At 27.9% G+C, this 17773-nt stretch overlaps 1 protein-coding gene across 1 annotated transcript in view; it reads left to right on the top strand.

Annotated features, from left to right (window-relative positions):
- Positions 1 to 1804: 1804 nt before the first annotated feature.
- Positions 1805 to 17773, top strand: part of LOC107454327 (uncharacterized) — a 71703-nt gene continuing 55734 nt past the window's right edge. Inside the window, exons 1-9 of the mRNA XM_043040848.3 lie at positions 1805 to 2565; positions 4973 to 5139; positions 5223 to 5313; positions 5875 to 5977; positions 9676 to 9869; positions 12186 to 12362; positions 13537 to 13630; positions 15734 to 15826; positions 17442 to 17604. Of these exons, the coding sequence (XP_042896782.2) occupies positions 2235 to 2565; positions 4973 to 5139; positions 5223 to 5313; positions 5875 to 5977; positions 9676 to 9869; positions 12186 to 12362; positions 13537 to 13630; positions 15734 to 15826; positions 17442 to 17604 (1413 nt within the window). The 5' untranslated portion in view covers positions 1805 to 2234. The remainder of the gene's footprint in view (positions 2566 to 4972; positions 5140 to 5222; positions 5314 to 5874; positions 5978 to 9675; positions 9870 to 12185; positions 12363 to 13536; positions 13631 to 15733; positions 15827 to 17441; positions 17605 to 17773) is intronic.

The following is a 17773-nucleotide window of genomic DNA, read 5'->3' as shown; positions in this document are numbered from 1 at the left end:
ATATGGTACCCATAGGTTGGGCTAGAGAGCGATCTAAAGTTTGAACCCCTTAACGTTAATTTTTTCTTTTCGGTTCGAAAACTTATTTAGCGAATTGAAAAATTTTTGCTCACAATTATAAAATTCGTTTATCCAAAGAATTAAATAATGTAATTTTAGATGGCAAAATGTAAGCCAAATCGGTCCAATAGTGCCTAAAAAAATCGAATTTTAAATACATGATTTTTTCAAAACTCCTTTTCTCAAGAACTATTCGACCAGTCTCGCTCAAATTTCTTATTTTGCCATGTAAAATTACATTCTTTAAAATGATGTAAAAAATTGTATACCGTACTACTCACATTTTTTTCGATTGTTATTAAATAAAATAATTAATAATATAAGAAATTTAATTTTTGCGTGGTATTATCTTTGGATAAAAGAATTCGTTAATTTTGTGCAAATTTTTTAAAAATTTGTGCGGGATATTGCGAAATACGCAAAAAGTAAAATTAACATTAAGGGGTCCAAACTTTGAATCGCTCTTCTGACCTTCTTCTCATCTTTTCGGGGTAACCATCCGATAAATTAAGATCTGATCATTAAATCAAAAGTTATTTAGGGTGGTCCGTTTATTTTTTGCGCTCTGTACATATATCAACAAATTAAATAGTTTAGTCATGGCATGGATTTATGCACTCGGACACTATACATTTTATAATATAAAATCTGAAATTTTTTTTTCCAGACGAAATTTTTGTTGTTGAATTATTGAGGGAAATACCTTGAATATATATATATTCTCAATTATTTATTTTATTTAAATAAGCATGCATTTTCCTTCGAACATTTAAAAACCAGTCCACTCACACTATTAAAAAAATTCCGACTTTTTTTTATAAAACATTATAAATTTGTAAGTGATGAAGGTCGCATTTGTCTTCTCCAGCTTATTAAAAGTTAAATATAGGAAACAAAACGTTCTCCCTATTGTGTTTTAAACTCGAAATATTATCACTCTTAAAAATGAATTGTTTTTACTAATGTGTTAAGAAGCTCTGGTCTACAACGATTTTAAATTTGGAATTATGGAGGCTTTCACGGTAGTTATAATTACCGTGAAAGAATCTATAGAAATAACCTATAGAATCAAATAAAAAAACATTAAAATTAATGATCGAAGAAAAAATGATTAGGCTTATATGATAAGCAGTCTCATAAATTATTCTATTCCAGAAAATAAATTTTTTCCACAAATAAAATTTAAAAATATGAATTTAATACGGAATTTGATAAAGGCATCATGCTGTTTTTGGTTAAACTTTATAGACTAGCTTTATAGACCGTATGAGATTCATTCAAAAATTATTTTTAAAAAAATTTAAAAACACACATTATAAACGAATAATGACATTAAACTAGTGTAGTAGATTAACATTAGCCATAATTACAGCTGGTTGCATCATAAAATAGTACCAAAAAAGTAACTAAATTAAATTGAAATTAAAATGCATTTTATATCTTAAAATATCAGACGGCTTATAACGATAGTGGTTGCGAAATAAAGAAAAATGCACATTTTTCTATTTTAGCTTTATAAATTCCACTTTCCGCTAACAGAGCTACCTAAACTCGCGTGGAAAATGATAACAAGATAAGTTTCAACTCAGATGAAAAAATTGAACATTATGAATGACTCAGTTTAATAAAAATATCTGTTCAAGAAAACATATCTCTTAATCTTGAAGTATTTTTTCAACTCGTTCATCTTTAGCATAGCTGATGAATTACATGAAAAAGTTATTTAACGAACGCACCCAACTTCACTCGGTCTGAGTAAAGAAATTGCGAGCACCGAAGCAATAGTTTTCGTCTGCATTATCGTGTTTATTATTTGATTTGCCTTGTGTTATGTTTTTGATTACGGTAATCTAATTTCTGAAATAATGCCTTATCACTTTAGGAAGTTAAGCAAAATTGCAATGACTTTTTTATGTAATTGTGTTCAGTAATAACTCGTGATTTTGCGATCTCTCGGCGCTTTATATATGGAGAAAACATGCCGAGATAATATTAATTATCTGATAGCAATGGTTTTTGCGTAGTTATGTCACAACACTTAAAACAAATGAACTTTTCATTCTGATTTGATTGCATTTATGTCTTATTTCATGCAATACTTGAAATTTTATAAATAAATTATTGAAAAAACTGATCTTGTAAAGTTATTTTGCAAAAGCAAATTTTAAATAATCATGAAGATTTTTTTAGTTTCATTAACTGTTTGTTTAAGTTTTCATATTTATCATTGTGAAAATTTGCCTGAACTGAAATTTTACAAAACCTATGATGTTGTGCAACTGGGACAAAGAATTTTTGAAGATTTACAATCTTCAAATACTTTAAGAAACAATTCAGAGTTTTTAGAAGATATTCATACTGCAGGACCGTTTGAATTTGATCCTAAGTTGCTGAAGGATATTTTCACAAATGCATCGTCTAGATGTCTTCACGATTTAGAGTATTTTGTGGACAATTTGAATACCACAGATTTTAGGAAGATACTAAGTTCATGGGCTTTTCAAAGTATGAACACAATTTTCTATAATTTTTTTCTTCCTTTTTTTATTTTGTCTATTATAATTTTTTTAAAAATAAATTTACTCTTCATATCTACCAACATTTATGAGTTGTATTTGGAGGAGTCTTAAACAGTTTTAATTTACTTTTCATATTAACCCATATATTTCTTACTTTTTATTTTCTAACTCCTCAAACAATTATTAAAAAACTGAACTGAATTTATTTTTTTGTGACCATTGTTGAACAGCTGACCCAATTTTGAGTTTACGACTACCAATGTTCAACTGCCTTGTAAATTTGAACCTAATCCAGAAGACAAGGGAACTCCTAGATCAAGTATTGGGAGAAATTTTGCCTCTGTGGAGGCTTTTTAATGTAACTAACCCACATTTGCATTACATGGAGAGGAAAACCATACAAATCTCCCACAGTTAGCCTGACGGCAAGGGGACTCTAACTCATGATCTGTCTACCAATGAGGATATTTTACGTCAGCACTGTGGTTGGTGCGATCATGTGAGGAATTTGTATTGATCAGCCATGGCTGGGATTTGAACCCAGTTCACCTCATTGGGAGGTGATTATTTCTTGAGCTATGAAGGCTCAAGAAATTTTATTTGATATAGTATTGATGTAAATTGATACAATATAATATTTTCAAATCTCATATGACCCTTATTATTGCTACTTTTTGGTTAGCTAAGCACAGGTAAATTCAATATTTTTTAAAAACTTCTTTATTAATTTTTTAATCACAAGCAAAATAGATACTTCCTTAAAAAATGTATAAAAATGAATAAAAAATAAATCATTGTTGAATGTACTTACGCTTATTTAATCAAAAAGTGTCAATTTATTTTACAATACATTTTATTTCCATTTTTCTGATACAATTTTAAAACAACATTGTTTTTAAATTGTCACCTGTAGCACAGAAATAGAATAATGTAAATCAATTAATAAATGCAATAATAAAATATAGCTTATTGAACTTTCAAAGTCAAATAAAACTTTGAAACTTACATATGTTATAGTTGTATTTAGTTTTTGAGTATTTTTATGTGATAGAATTTCTTTTCTATATTTATTGAAAAGTGAGTTCTTTTCCATTTTGCTGGCACAAGTAAATTCAGCTACTTTATTTATCTATTTATTTATTTCAAATTTTTCAAAACTAACTGTAACAAGTAATCATGACCTAAAAAAATAATAAAAATAGTGAAAATAAAAAAAGTTGAATTTACTTGAGTCCGGTGACTTTACATTGCTAACTTTATCACCTGCATCGGAAAAATGAAAAAGTGCCAAAAAGGGTAATGTTTTTGTGTTAACTATTTCCTTTCAGAATGATGATCCAAAATTTCAAGGTGTTTTTTTCCCAAAGCTATCTTTGTAACTATGAAACTGAGAGAAATATTCTTATATAATCCTATGCAGAGTATGGAAGAGTTTTATTTGTAAAAAAAAATTCCTTCGATAAAGTATAAAAATAAAAACAAAAAATACTTCCTAGTTTTTAGCATTCTTAACCCTTTAACACAGATGGGGCACCAGTTACGTTCTAGATATTTTTTTTTTATGCTCTAATTAGAAGCAAAATTACATTTTGTCATTTTTTTTCTTTTTCATTTATGTTCAAAAATTTATTAATAATTGATTTTGTAAACTAAAGACATTTCAATGAGGTATTACTGTTTCACTTAGATCTAAATAACTACAAATAAGTGCAAATTTGAAAAATTATTGTCAGGAAGTTTTTGGAAAATTGTTCCAACTCTGAGATCTAGAGAAACTCTTCCTACTATTGTGAAGAATTTCATTTGATTGTTTCTCTTTTTCGTTATTTATTTTAAACACAGATGGCTCTGGTAAAAGTTTTGAAGATTTTTTTATCTACCAAGTTTGTAACTCTTTACCTGGTGCAGGGCTCTAGGCCATTCAAGTTTTTGGGGCCCTTACATAAAATGTTTTTCTCATATATTTTTTATTTATTCAAATATAAAAGTATTTATATATCTTTTCATTTAAGAAAGCATATTTAAAATAAAAATAAATAATAATAAATTAAATTTTACTTTATTATATTAAATTGGAACTAAAAAATAATCATAAGATTTTGAAAAATCATTGTTTTTCTTAATTTCTTTTAAAATTTATTTTCAAAAAATCCATTTTAAGGGGACCCCAGGCCATGGCCTAGTCTGGCCTAATGGGTAATCCAGCCCTGACCTGGTGCTAGGATTATTCTGCAGCTGACTAAAATAGTCGAGTGGTAGCAGTAAAAGAAATTCTTCTTTTTCCAAAATATAGCCATGAAATTATTCCAGCTGTGGCAAAAAAAATATTCTGTTTTATTTTTTTATTTATTTTTTTTTTTTACAAATGATTCAAGTTATCAATTTTTTTTCAGTGGTTGATGCATATGGAAAGCCTGAAAGTGGCATTGTTCTAGGTAATTTCAAATGGCTTGGTGACTTTGATGAATGCAAAAAAGTATATGTTCCGAAGGAAAACTCAAGTGATGAGGGAGGGTTTTACGGAAAGTATTGTGGTTTACAAATACCTATCGGTTCTCAGGTGAAATGTTTTAATGATATTTTGAAAAAGAATTTTTAAAATGAGATAATAAATGTAAAATGATAAAAGTGTTCTGTTTGCAGTTAGTTGCGCTGTCTATGGGGCTGTGTGTGCCTGATTCATGTGGTGGTTTCGATTTGAAGAATGGTATAATGGAATTTATTCATACCATAAGTGAGTATATCAATGCTGCAACTTCTTGATTTTTGGGAATAAATATTTTATATTTATGATAATTGTAATTTATTATTTATGGTAAAAAAATTTAATATTTGCTTTTAAATTCTTGATTTAATAAATGAAATCTAAATTATCTTGACCATTACTTCTATGAATAAATTAAACTACAGTATTGAGTCCCATATTCAGACATCCATTTTGCAGACATCCCTTTTAACCAATTTTTCAATCCTTTTTTTTTAAAAAAAAAATTCAGGATTTTTTCTGGAGTTTTCCATTTTTATATGCTTGTGGTATGTTTCCAAAATCCTAAATACTAATTTTTTTCCTATTTTCTCTTGCCAATGTTTAGAATAGTTAAGCATTTCATGTTTTCATGAGCACACTTCATGATTTATTTCTATTTGGATTACTTAATAGTTATGATTTCAGACAGATTGATTATCATTTCCTTAGCAAAAATGGTTTTGTCATAATTGTATTACATCTTTATCTAAATATATGGAACTTTTTTGTTTAATCAAAGCTCCTAACATGTTTTTTTCACATTTTTAGAGATTCTTCCTTACAAGAAAAAAATAGAAACAGTGATGAATTCCACAGCAATAACTTGTCATGCTAACTCAAGAGAACTCACAAATGGAGCTATAGCCACCATGTAAGTTATTGCAAATTGCTACTATGTGTACTATTTTATTTAACCATATTCTTATTTTGTAACGAAACTTAGCCTAAATCCTCCCTCTATAAACTTTACAGGAAGTCAAAATTCGAATATAATTCTAAACATTTGAACATTATAAACACTATTGTAAATTTATTTTAACAGACCTTTATTTTTTATGAAATTTTTTTTTTCTCTGTAAAACTTTTTTCTGTATGACCTAATCGAAAATGTTCTCATAATGAAAATAACTTTTAGTGCTAGTACTGTTAAATGCATGTTTTTAATAAATTCAAGTTGAAATTTAACTATGGACAGTAATTTTTATGGAATTTTAAATTTGGATGCAATTTTAAGCCCACAATTTTACAATAGCAAAATTATCTTTTTTATATGGGGAAAAATATGCAGAAATTTACCTGTCATAAATGATTTTTATTTAAAGTGACTATTTTGGAAAATATTTTCTTACTTTATCATATTTTTGTGTTGATTTTTTAATATAATTTTTAATTTTCACTAATTATGTCTAAATTTTCACAAAATAGGTACCTCTCAAAAAAACCCAGACAGACCCTTGAGATGATATTTTAAGTTACAAAATCAGATGTAAAAGCGCAATTTCTCTGACTGAACATGCCTTTTTTTTGACAGATTTAGATTTCAGATCCTTAAAATATGGTCTCCATAATTTGGTCAAGAGAGCAATCCAAAGTTTGAACCTCATAATGTTTTTATTTTTATTTTTTGCGAATTAAAAATTTTTTACTCTCAATTATAAAATTCGTTTATCCAAAGATAATTCCATACAAAAAATAAATTTTAGTTAATATTTATTATTATTTTATATAATAATAGTTAGAAAAATTTTGAATTGTAAGAAATACATTTTTTTTTAATATCAATTTAACGTAAGTGACTTAAGTAAGCAAAATACAAAATTTGAGCAACGTAAGATTTTACTCATCAATTGCTATATTGAAGTGACTGCTTTAATGGGAGATAGTTTTGAAGAAAGAAAACTGTATTTATAAACAATTTTAAATCAAAAATGTTTATAAAAATTATTCAAATGACAATGCTAATTGTAAGAAATGGGGACCAAAGTAACGAAACTATTGTATTACTTCTTATACAATGATCTGCAATCTATGAATGTTCCATTTTATACTCTGTAATCTTATAAAGGATTTCTTATTCCAATTAAACCTATTCGAATTGTCTCTTCAATGCTGCAAGACATAAAGATGAGAGAGCAGTAGCAAAGTAGTTTTTCTGTGTCTTTTGATGTGTCCAACGGCGTTATGCGGGGTGATGCTTTGGCTTGCCTCATTTTCAACATTGGGCTTAAAAAAGTTGTTAGATATGCCGGAATCAATGCAAAGAGTAACATACTGAATAAATCGGTACAGATCATGGCCTATGCTGAAAATATCGGCGTAATTACTAGAAACAAGGATATGAAAAAGAATTTTTTGGTTTTTCAAATACAAGCAAAAAAAAAAAAAAAATGAATTTACATGTTTATGCTGCAAAAACAAAATATATGTCATTTACTAAAAGGTCTAATAAAGATACCTTTATAGAGTGTGGAGCTTATGAGTTTGAAAAAAATAGCTTTGGAAATATCTTATAGAAACATTTTATACATCTAGAATCAAATCAGAAATTAATACATCCAATGATGTAAATCCAATGAGAAATTAATACATTTCAGAGGTTCAAAAAAGAATTATTGCAGCTAATAAATAATTTTTTTGTCCATTTTCTAAAAAAGAAAATACTCTGAAGTATTCCAAAAGAAATACAAACTAATGGTATTTAATACAAATTCACAATTGTATAAGTGCTATAAAGAACTAGATTTTTTATTTTATTTTATAACCATCATTGGACTGCTGACCCAATTAGCCTTGTAATTTTGAACTAATCCAGAAGACAAGGAAACTACTGGATCAGTATCCCCAGAGGTATTGATTTGTTTTGGGAGCATGGAGGACTTTGTGACCCGACAGATTTAACGTGCCTCAGTCACCATTTACTACACAGGGAGTCTTCGGCGGGCTGGAATTGAACCTCTTGCCCATGGTCCCAGTGCCCTACCAACCATGCTTTCCCGACCCTAACTAGATGTTTTGAAATTTATTAGAATACAAAGATTAAAGTGGGCATGCCAACTTGCCAGAATGGAAGAACATTGAAATGTCAAAAGAATTTTTATGGCCTAAGCATACTTTATTAGAAGGCCTAAACTATGATATATTTATTGAATTGAACAAGATTTTAAAATACTTCAAATAAATAACAATAAAATATGGTTATTGAAAGGGTCATGATCCACACTGGATTGTTGCTTCATTGAAGAAGAAACTTTTTTTTTTCAGTACAGTTGAACTATCCCTTATAATGAGATAGTTGGGACTGATGTAATTCGCATATTAAATCAGGGCACTCATTAAACCATTCAATATCGTGCTTAAAAATATTATTTGAGTGCTTAAAAAGTACTTAAAAGGTGCTAATTTTTTGTTGAAAGATTTGGCCATGCACCCTGCATCAGGTATAATTGTTGTACTTAATTACAATATTAATAATTACAATTATATTATTAATTACAGTTAAATAAATTATGATATAAATAATAAATGTTTATATCAAAGTCACATTTTAATAAAATGAAGAGCAAATAGAAATTATGATTCACAAATTTTTTTATAGGAAACCACAAGCAAACAAATGACCTATGTAAGCAGCAAAAGATAAAATTTAAAGTGATTAGAATGGCTTTGATATGAAGTGATTCAGGACAAAATGGATGAAAGACAATGTAACTCTTCATTGCTTGCATATATAAATTTTTTGAACAGTTTGAAATTAAATATTTTTTAACAGACATGAACAGACAAGTATTTTTTTCTGTCAACTTCTGTTACGTTTATTTACCAGAAGGTACTCGTTAATCCCAAGTCAACAGAGTGAGATGTTTAAGTTCTATCATGGAACTGTATTTCTTATGAAGACTCATAAAACAAATCTTATAATAAGTCTCAAGTAAATTACAAGGAAAATCAATAGAAAAGGTATAGATTGTACGTAATTAAACTGAGCATCTTCTTTAGCGCAACATTTGAGTGTTCTAGTTGAAGAGGAAAAAAAAGTCCGCAGCTTCTGAGATCCATGTTCTTTAAATGTTGAAACAAATTTTCTTAGCTCTTGTGAATTGTCTGAGTTCCATGAATCGACTTACAAACCTCAGAAAGTGGAATTAGTAGGATGGAGGCAATCTGCATTTGATGCAACTATTGTCTCTAGGTTTTTCAGGTGGCTGCTTCAATCTGATATGTCTGTTGGCTGGAACCACCACAAGAGTATATCTTGGTTATTCTTGTCCCAAGTTATTATCTAGTAATAACATTTTATGTAGGTTTTTTAATATTAAGTCAGATTTAACGAGAAAATAACAATTATTTTCTTATTAAACCTGGGACCTGGGAGCCAATAATCGAGTTAGGCTGTAATTTTAATGCTTAAAAATTTATTTGTTTATGTAATTCAATTTAATAGTTACTTAAATATTTGAAGGTAAGAAATAGTTAGTAAATTAACTTTCATTTTTTTTTGTTATACCGTGCAAGTCATAAAAATTTTTCTGGATTATTCTGTATTGAGTAATTTAATTTTGTTTACTTTAGAACCATCTTATCATTTTTTACACTCCTGGCCATATTGGGTAGCTTCGTAACTGCTTATAAATATCTCTCTACATCAAGGAAGCGTAAGAGTTTTCTCCATGAGAGTTCCATAAGAATAAATTATGATAAGGAAAATGAAGATGATTCAGATGAAATACTCCTCTTTACTGAAGGCGCAAAAACAAAGTTCAGTGGTAGGTTTTATTTATCAGACAAAAAATGTTTTACCTAAAAAATATCATTTATATTTCTTGTTTGATGAAGTTGAATTTTGCATAAATGTATATCATTGCTTTATAAAGGCTTAGTCGCTATCACTGCAGTCAGTTCTATTAAATATTAAAAAAACTATGCTTTCTGAACTCATATTTTATTGCTCTCCACCGACATAATGTATAGAATTACATTGTTTTGTTTTTGAAAATTTTAATCTCGTACAAAGGTACATATTGAAGTTAAACTTGATTATCATCTTGTTTGTATGCAGGAGTTGCATATGCTATTTATTGCAATTGGAGAGAGAAAAACTTGACAGAATTTTATTGCTTTATAAATGCTAAGTCACTGTCACCATAATCAGTCTTATTTAAAGTAAAAAACTGTTTCCCAAACATGTAATTTATTGTTCACCACACACATAATCTATATATTTACTTATTACCTTGTTTAGTTCTTGAAAATTTTGATGTTGCTCAAGTGTACATATTGAAGTTAAACTTGATTATCATCTTGTTTGTATGCAGGAGTTGCATATGCTATTTATTGCAATTGGAGAGAGAAAAACTTGACAGAATTTTATTGCTTTATAAATGCTAAGTCACTGTCACCATAATCAGTCTTATTTAAAGTAAAAAACTGTTTCCCAAACATGTAATTTATTGTTCACCACACACATAATCTATATATTTACTTATTACCTTGTTTAGTTCTTGAAAATTTTGATGTTGCTCAAGTGTACATATTGAAGTTAAATTTGATTATCATCTTGTTTGTATGCAGGAGTTGCATAAGTAATTTTTTGCTATTGGAGATTGAAGAACTGGATAATTTGTTCAGAGTTTGTGTGTTTAAAGATCTAAAGATTAATTTCAAATGTATTATTAAGATGGAAAGAGTTAATGTGTTTGAAGCTCACAAAAATAATTAATTCGTAAGACTCACCAGATATGATTCCTGACTTATTGGTTGTAAGTAAGACTGCCTATTTCCAGAGCTTGAAGCAAGTTGACCTTTTTCTGCCTAGGTTTTTGAAGCTAATAAAATTTTTATGTTATAAATATGTCTTTCAGCTCCAGTTTCTTGTTATTGTTCAATTAATAATTTTAGATTTGTTTAACTCAAATAAATAATTTAAATAGTTTTGCCTTACATTAGTGAAAAATTATCGAACTCTTTTTTTCTCCCTAATGCCCCCCCCCTCTCGATTGACACTTGTCATTCAGCTATTAGTAGGGTAGATTTGTTGGCCACTTTTCAGGGGCACCATATTAGGTGGGCCAACGTAGCTCCCGTAGTAAGGACAGATAGTACAGAGAATGAAAGAACATCCATGCCTTGTCTGGGGTTCGAACCCATGACCATAAGGTCTGATGCTCCCTGAAGACGACACAGCTCAGTTGGGGTTACATAATTTTAATGGAAAATATTTAGTTTTTATGAGAATTTTTATTATCTAATGATAATTGATTTTCAGGACTAAATTGGTTAATTAAAATCACTAAGATAGTCTGAGAATGATAACATGAATTAATATCCCTTTTTTTACAGTATTTCATCCTTAAATATCGCTAAAAAATTAGAAAAAAAGGACAATTCAATTGTATGAAGAATTCCTCAGATATTTATTGATTTTAATACGATCTTATTCTTGAGAAATATGTACAGAGTATGCACAATATGATGAGGGAACCATAATATAGTTAAAGTTTTTATAAAGTTGTCACGAAAAATGTTTGTTAAAAATAAACTTTAAAAATGCTTATATTTAACAATTTGAAATGAAGCTGTTGAAGAGAAACATACATATCCTTTTATAAGCCAAGTTCAACATACCTGATGCAAATCTGTAATATTATCATGGAAATGTAAATGTTTTGGCTAGATGAATATGTGACATATAGCTTAAATGCCCAAAGACCTACATAGTCTTGAATACTCATTGATTCCTGTAAATCATTACAGAAAATATTTCTATAAGGCAAATTTATTAGTTTATTGAGTAAAAATATATTTTTATAGAATTAATGGTTCCTTTTTGCTGAGTAGAAAGCTTAATTTTATAGAATTTTGATTATTAAGAAATGTTATATCATGTCATTTTATGTGTTAAATGGATTTCCAAGATTATGAAAAAAATGTTAGAACAATCTCGTTTTTTTTTTTTTTGAAAATTTTTATTATGGGTTTTATTAGTGAAAAGTGTTTCAGATAAATGGTTTTTTTATATTTTTATTTCTTAAATTTTTAATAAATTCTTTGTTTTTTTTCAAACTGATAAACTTTTTTAATAGTTTTCTTGGAAAAAGCTGATTCATTTCTCAATTGCTTTTGTGTATTTACAAATGGAGCTAAACTTCTTAATACTGATGCTACTGAAGGTCAAATGATGTGCTTGCATGGAATCAGATTTCTCAGCATGAGTTGGGTTATATTGGCTCATACATATGCTTTTAGTTTTGGTTCAGTAAGTAAGTATACTGTTGTGATTATAATTTAAAGATTTTTTAATATGGGATGCATCATGAATCTTATATCAGAATTAGTTTAGAGTGGCTATGTTATGCGTGGGTAACCTATGTTTTCTGTAATATCGGCAATTTAATTCGTTATTTTTGTATTCCATAATAATCTGTATTTAATTATTAATTAATAAGTTTTATGCTATTTTGTATTTGGTAATATAGCATTAATAATAAAATAAACCGTATTTGTGGGATATCTAAAGTAATCAGTGTTTACTTTTGTCATAGATACCCAAGGTTTCATCCTCAGATTTTCCAAACGTTCCACTATTTCTGGTTTTGTTGTAACCACAAATTAGCAAAAGATATATGCTGTTAAAAAAAAGATCATGGTTTTAAAACCTGCTACTGAATTTTTTTTCCTAATAAATTAGTTTCATGGTAAAGAAAGCAGTAAAGTTGCATATTGCGCCATTGAACAACAAGTTTTGTTCTATAGAAAAATCTTTCAATGCCAAGAAAGTATCGACCAAATATTCTCCTTGCTATTAAAATGAATGTAACTAAAGTTTATATGCTATCAAGCAAGTTTTTTTCAAAGTATATTTAAACCGGCTTTATGATAGTATGTTTTACACTTTTAATGATCAGATTAGAGAAGCTTAAAGTTTGAAAATGTTCACAGTTGAGCCTCATGTTCACAAATGTTTTTATATAACAAAAAAGTTCTGAATTTAATTCGCATTTATTATTCCAATAATAGAAGAAAACCTCCTTGAGACAAATTCATATTTTGCCAACGTTCACTTTTGCAAAATGAAAAGGAAAAAGAAAAAAAAAGTAGTTGGGGTACTGTGTTAGGAAATGTTCTGTTCATCGTAGTATCAAATGCATATTATTTTTAAAAACAAACACGGTAGGTGTTATTTTGACTAAAATGATAAAAATATTTTGATTTTCAATATTCGGAATTTTTGATACCAAGCAATTTTTTAGTGTCTCTCTGGTTTTAAGTAATGACTCTATTTTAATGTATTGTATTATTCCTATATATTTCCTGTATTGTATGATAAAATCATTTAATTGTTTTAGTTCTTATTGCTGTGTTTAAAGGAGTAAACTTTGTAATTTTAGTTGCTTTTTACATTATTTCTTATAATAATTTTCTAATTTTCTATAGGAGCTATGAAAGTAGTATTAGATCGTATTGATAATTTTCCTTTTGAAGTGATACTTAATGGGTTTTTTTCTGTGGATTCCTTTTTCGTTCTTAGGTGAGTTACAGTTTTTAAAAAGGTTAAATTGTGCTAAGTACAAAATTTTAGTTAATTCTTTTATTAGGATATTTTTTCAAAAGTTAAACTAGATAAATATTGTTATTTCTTCTAAATTAATAAATATTGGATGTTACTTTACACATAATGAAACAGATTTTTTTGTGTGTCTCAATCTGTGAGTATCACTTACATGAGGGGACTTTTTTGCAAAGTTTAACATGAAGGTAGATATCGAACCCCAATTATAAGGAAAGAGCACAGTTGTCAAATTTTTATTAGTTTTTTTCTTTTAACTAAGCAGTGCATAAAGAAGTTCATCAAATTCAAATTAATAATTTTTTTATTTGATATGTTTTAAATTTTTTTTCCAAAATAAAGGCTCATATTTATCATCATGTTATTCATCCTTAGAACAATGTTATAATTTCTGCCAAAGTCATTTGGGAAACTGCAATTCCCCTCCTTCCATGGAAAAAATTGTAAAATTTTAAGAGCCAGCTTCTAGAACTATTATGGTAACTTAATCGCATTTACAGCAAAATAGAAAACTAGCTTTGCATAGTCATACTTTGCTATTTTTTAGCAAAAGGGATCATATGTGTGTCATTTTACAGTAAAGAAGGAAAATATTCAATTAAAAAGTTTGATTTATCGAAAATTTTAAGAAAGTAAAGCTTTTAAATTGTGATACCAAAAATTAAATAATGCAAACTATAAAATAAACACTAAAGCAGTTGGTAAATTAATAGTTTTATTTTTAATACAAACATTAAATGGCTATATACATTAATATCGTCTTTGAGTTTTAGCTTTCAAATTTCGTCTATCAAGAAATTTTTCAGGATTAAAATCTTTTCAGAAAGGTCCACTTAAATTTATGAACATTAAACTATTCTTGATCTTAAATTTGAATGGAGTTTATTATGGTATTTAACAAACTGAATCTTCTTTCACAGGAAGATGTTGAAGTAAGTAGTTTCAGCAAAAGGAAAATAGTAAATAAATGGAGTAATTTGTAAAAATAGCTTATTGCCAAAAATAATTTTTTTAGTGAAAAAATAATAAATAAGCTTAATATGTTGAAAAAGTTAGTGGCCAATGGAATTTTTCTTGTCACCTGGCTGACCTGGCACCTGGGATTTGTCAGTTCCTGCCCCATCTGCAAATTTCAAAGTTAAGACATCCAAGAATCTATTATAGATATAAACAAGTAATTTAGATAAGAATACAAAGATTTATCTCAAACAACATTGCATGAGAGATATCTGATAGATAAAATAAAGGCAAAAGTTAGTGTTGAATCTCAAGGTGAGTTCATGTAGGCAATTGTTTGCCAGTTTGTTTTTGTCTAAACATCATTTTAGGTATTTTCAAAGTTGAAATTTCGTAAGTGATTTTTAATCTCCCAATTTACTCCTGAAATACTAATGCCAGGAATTCAGATTAATGTTACCAAAGACAACTGTGATTATTGAGTTTGTGAAATTTGAGGATAATGTGGAATCACAAAGCTGCAAGTTCACATTTCTGCAAGTTCACAGCTATCTGTAGACGGCTTGTTGTACAAAATGTCGAAATATTTAATGTTTTTCAAGAAATCACTATTAACCCTTAATTTCAAGTTTACTTCCCACCAGGTATAATAGTAATACTTAATCACAAGATTAAAAATTACAATTATATGATTAATTATAGTTAAAAAAATTATAACTGTTAAGTAATAAAATGGTTCTTGTTGCTATATACAGGACATTTAACCCTGTAAAAAAAGCCATGTCGCTTTTATAGTGTCATTGGTCTTTAAGGGTTAAACTTCAGGATAGTTAAATTTTTGTATTGATATAAAAGTGGTAAATTTATATCCCTTAAAATTTTTCAAGGCTGCTGCACCAACTAGAAATATTGCTTTCAAATAGTTATCATAGTCAAGTACCGTAACTTTGAATTCATTAAATAGTTCACTTGATTTAAATGTTTTAAGTATAATTTATTAATACTTTTTATTCTAATTCTTTCAGTGCATTTTATTTTGTGTGGTTTGTCTATGAAGTTTTTGAAAAATATAAAGTCACGAATGTAACTATTTGTATTTATTTTTAGTGCCTTCTTGATGTCATATTTATATCTGCAAGAAGCAGCTAAAAAAAAGGGCAATTTATCTTGGGCATACTTTTATATTCATCGATATTTAAGGTGGATTTTTTTTATTACTCTTTTCAAGTTTACTGAATTAATAGTTTTCATTGTATAAATTTTTATCGTACCTTGTGTTTTAAAAATGATTGTTAATTTGAAGTCAATTAAACAAGAGGAACTTGATTGAATCGTACTGTTTGCTCTTCTGCTGAGGAAGCAAGAAAAATAAATTATGATAAAGTTTCAAAATGTATTTCAAGTTTGTTGACAGATGGGACTGTAACTGAAAAAAAAGCTGTCTGCTAACTCAGCCTCATCTGTAGGCAAACATTGTTATTAGTTTGTAAACTTGTTGAAAAGCCTTTTTCTTAGACAGAATTCAACTAACCATTCATTTCTATCTCCTTTCATTTTATTTTTAAAATTGATGTCTTAAAATGTTGGCCATTTTTTGTATATATAGTAGGTTGTCACATAAATTTTTAGAATTCTAACTTTATTTTATTTTTAAAGTTTTTTTTTGAATATATGTGAATTTTTTCATGTACAATTTACTTTTGCATACATATTATTGAATCAACTGAGTTTTTTTTTATAAATAAAATTGTTTATTGTATTTACTTAATTGTTGCAACTGTCAGAAATCTCAAATACAAGTGTTTAAAGTTGTATGTCGTCCTCGAGAGAGTGGATTAATACTGGACAATTTTAGTCTCGAATAATTCTCAACAAAGAACTGATGCCACATATAACTAGACTAGTGAATTATTCCAGAAAACTAGTGTATTAGGCCTCAAGATTTATCTTGGCTTAGACTCTCAACTAGCATACATGGCTCATTACCATACTGCTATCATCCTAATTGTGAGTCGCAGACCATTGGTAGGGAACCACTGATGTAAACTATTGCTTACATAATTAACTGAAGCAACTGTTTTGAGGAAAAAAAGAGAAAGAATTATGAAAGTCGGGGAACATGGTCTTATGATAAATATGAAATGACAACTATATATAAGTAGAATTGTAATAAATGTTAATCGTGAAAACCTAGCCTTCTAATTTGCCAATGACTTATAGTAAGCTTGTGTTTCTCAGAATAAGATTTTCTAATTTTATTGATCCCTATTTTCAAACGATGTTTTCTTCTTGATACACATAGAATTGTTTTGGTACTAACTTTTTGTATTATTTAGATATTTTTTAATGTAGGTTTAATTTTCAAATCTGCATTGTTTGCTTATGCATGTTTACTAAACAATTCTCATCATTTGTACCTGATAAAATATAGAAATAACAAAAATAGTTTATTTTTATACTTTAAACTGTGGCTTGTTTCCCAACCTAAGAAATGTCTGTCTTGTCGACTTTCTCACTTTTAGTATATCTATATCAGGAAGTCATTGTTAGTAAAAAAAAGAAATTTAAAGGTGATTATCAGGAATTCTGTAGGAAGTATGATTTTAGAAATAATATTATTTAGAGAGGTAGAAATATGATTTTTAATGGTAATGTATTTTTAGTGATTAGTAATTATAAACTTTGATTGTTTTTCTTAATGAAAATTTAATATTGGGAGCAAAATTATTTTTAAAAACTTTTTTGTTCAATTTTCTTTAAACTGAAATTTTTTATCCTTTTTTAAAACTGTTTTTCTTCTTCCTATTTTACACAGGCTAACTCCAGTTTACATGTTGGTGATTGCTTTTTATACTACTATTTATCCATATTTGGGTTCTGGTCCTTTCTGGCCTGACTATGATGTTGAACCTCTTTGTCAGAAAAACTGGTGGTGGAATTTATTATATATAAACAATTTCCAAAAAACTACTGAGGCGGTAATGATACTCTATTAATATTTCTCCCTCTTTTTGTCCTATTCACATTCTTCTCTCTCTTTCCCAAATAGGTATAAAAATATTAAAAGAAACACTAAATAAAAAGATATAATTTTTATTAACTCTTATTTCTGCATTGCTTTGTCTCAAAAACTATTTAATATTAGTA

This window comes from Parasteatoda tepidariorum, chromosome 10, assembly GCF_982258835.1.
Source record: "Parasteatoda tepidariorum strain Cologne lab strain chromosome 10, Ptep-v5.0, whole genome shotgun sequence".
NCBI classification, from domain to species: Eukaryota; Metazoa; Arthropoda; class Arachnida; order Araneae; family Theridiidae; genus Parasteatoda; species Parasteatoda tepidariorum.
This window is presented reverse-complemented; position numbering and strand designations above follow the sequence as displayed.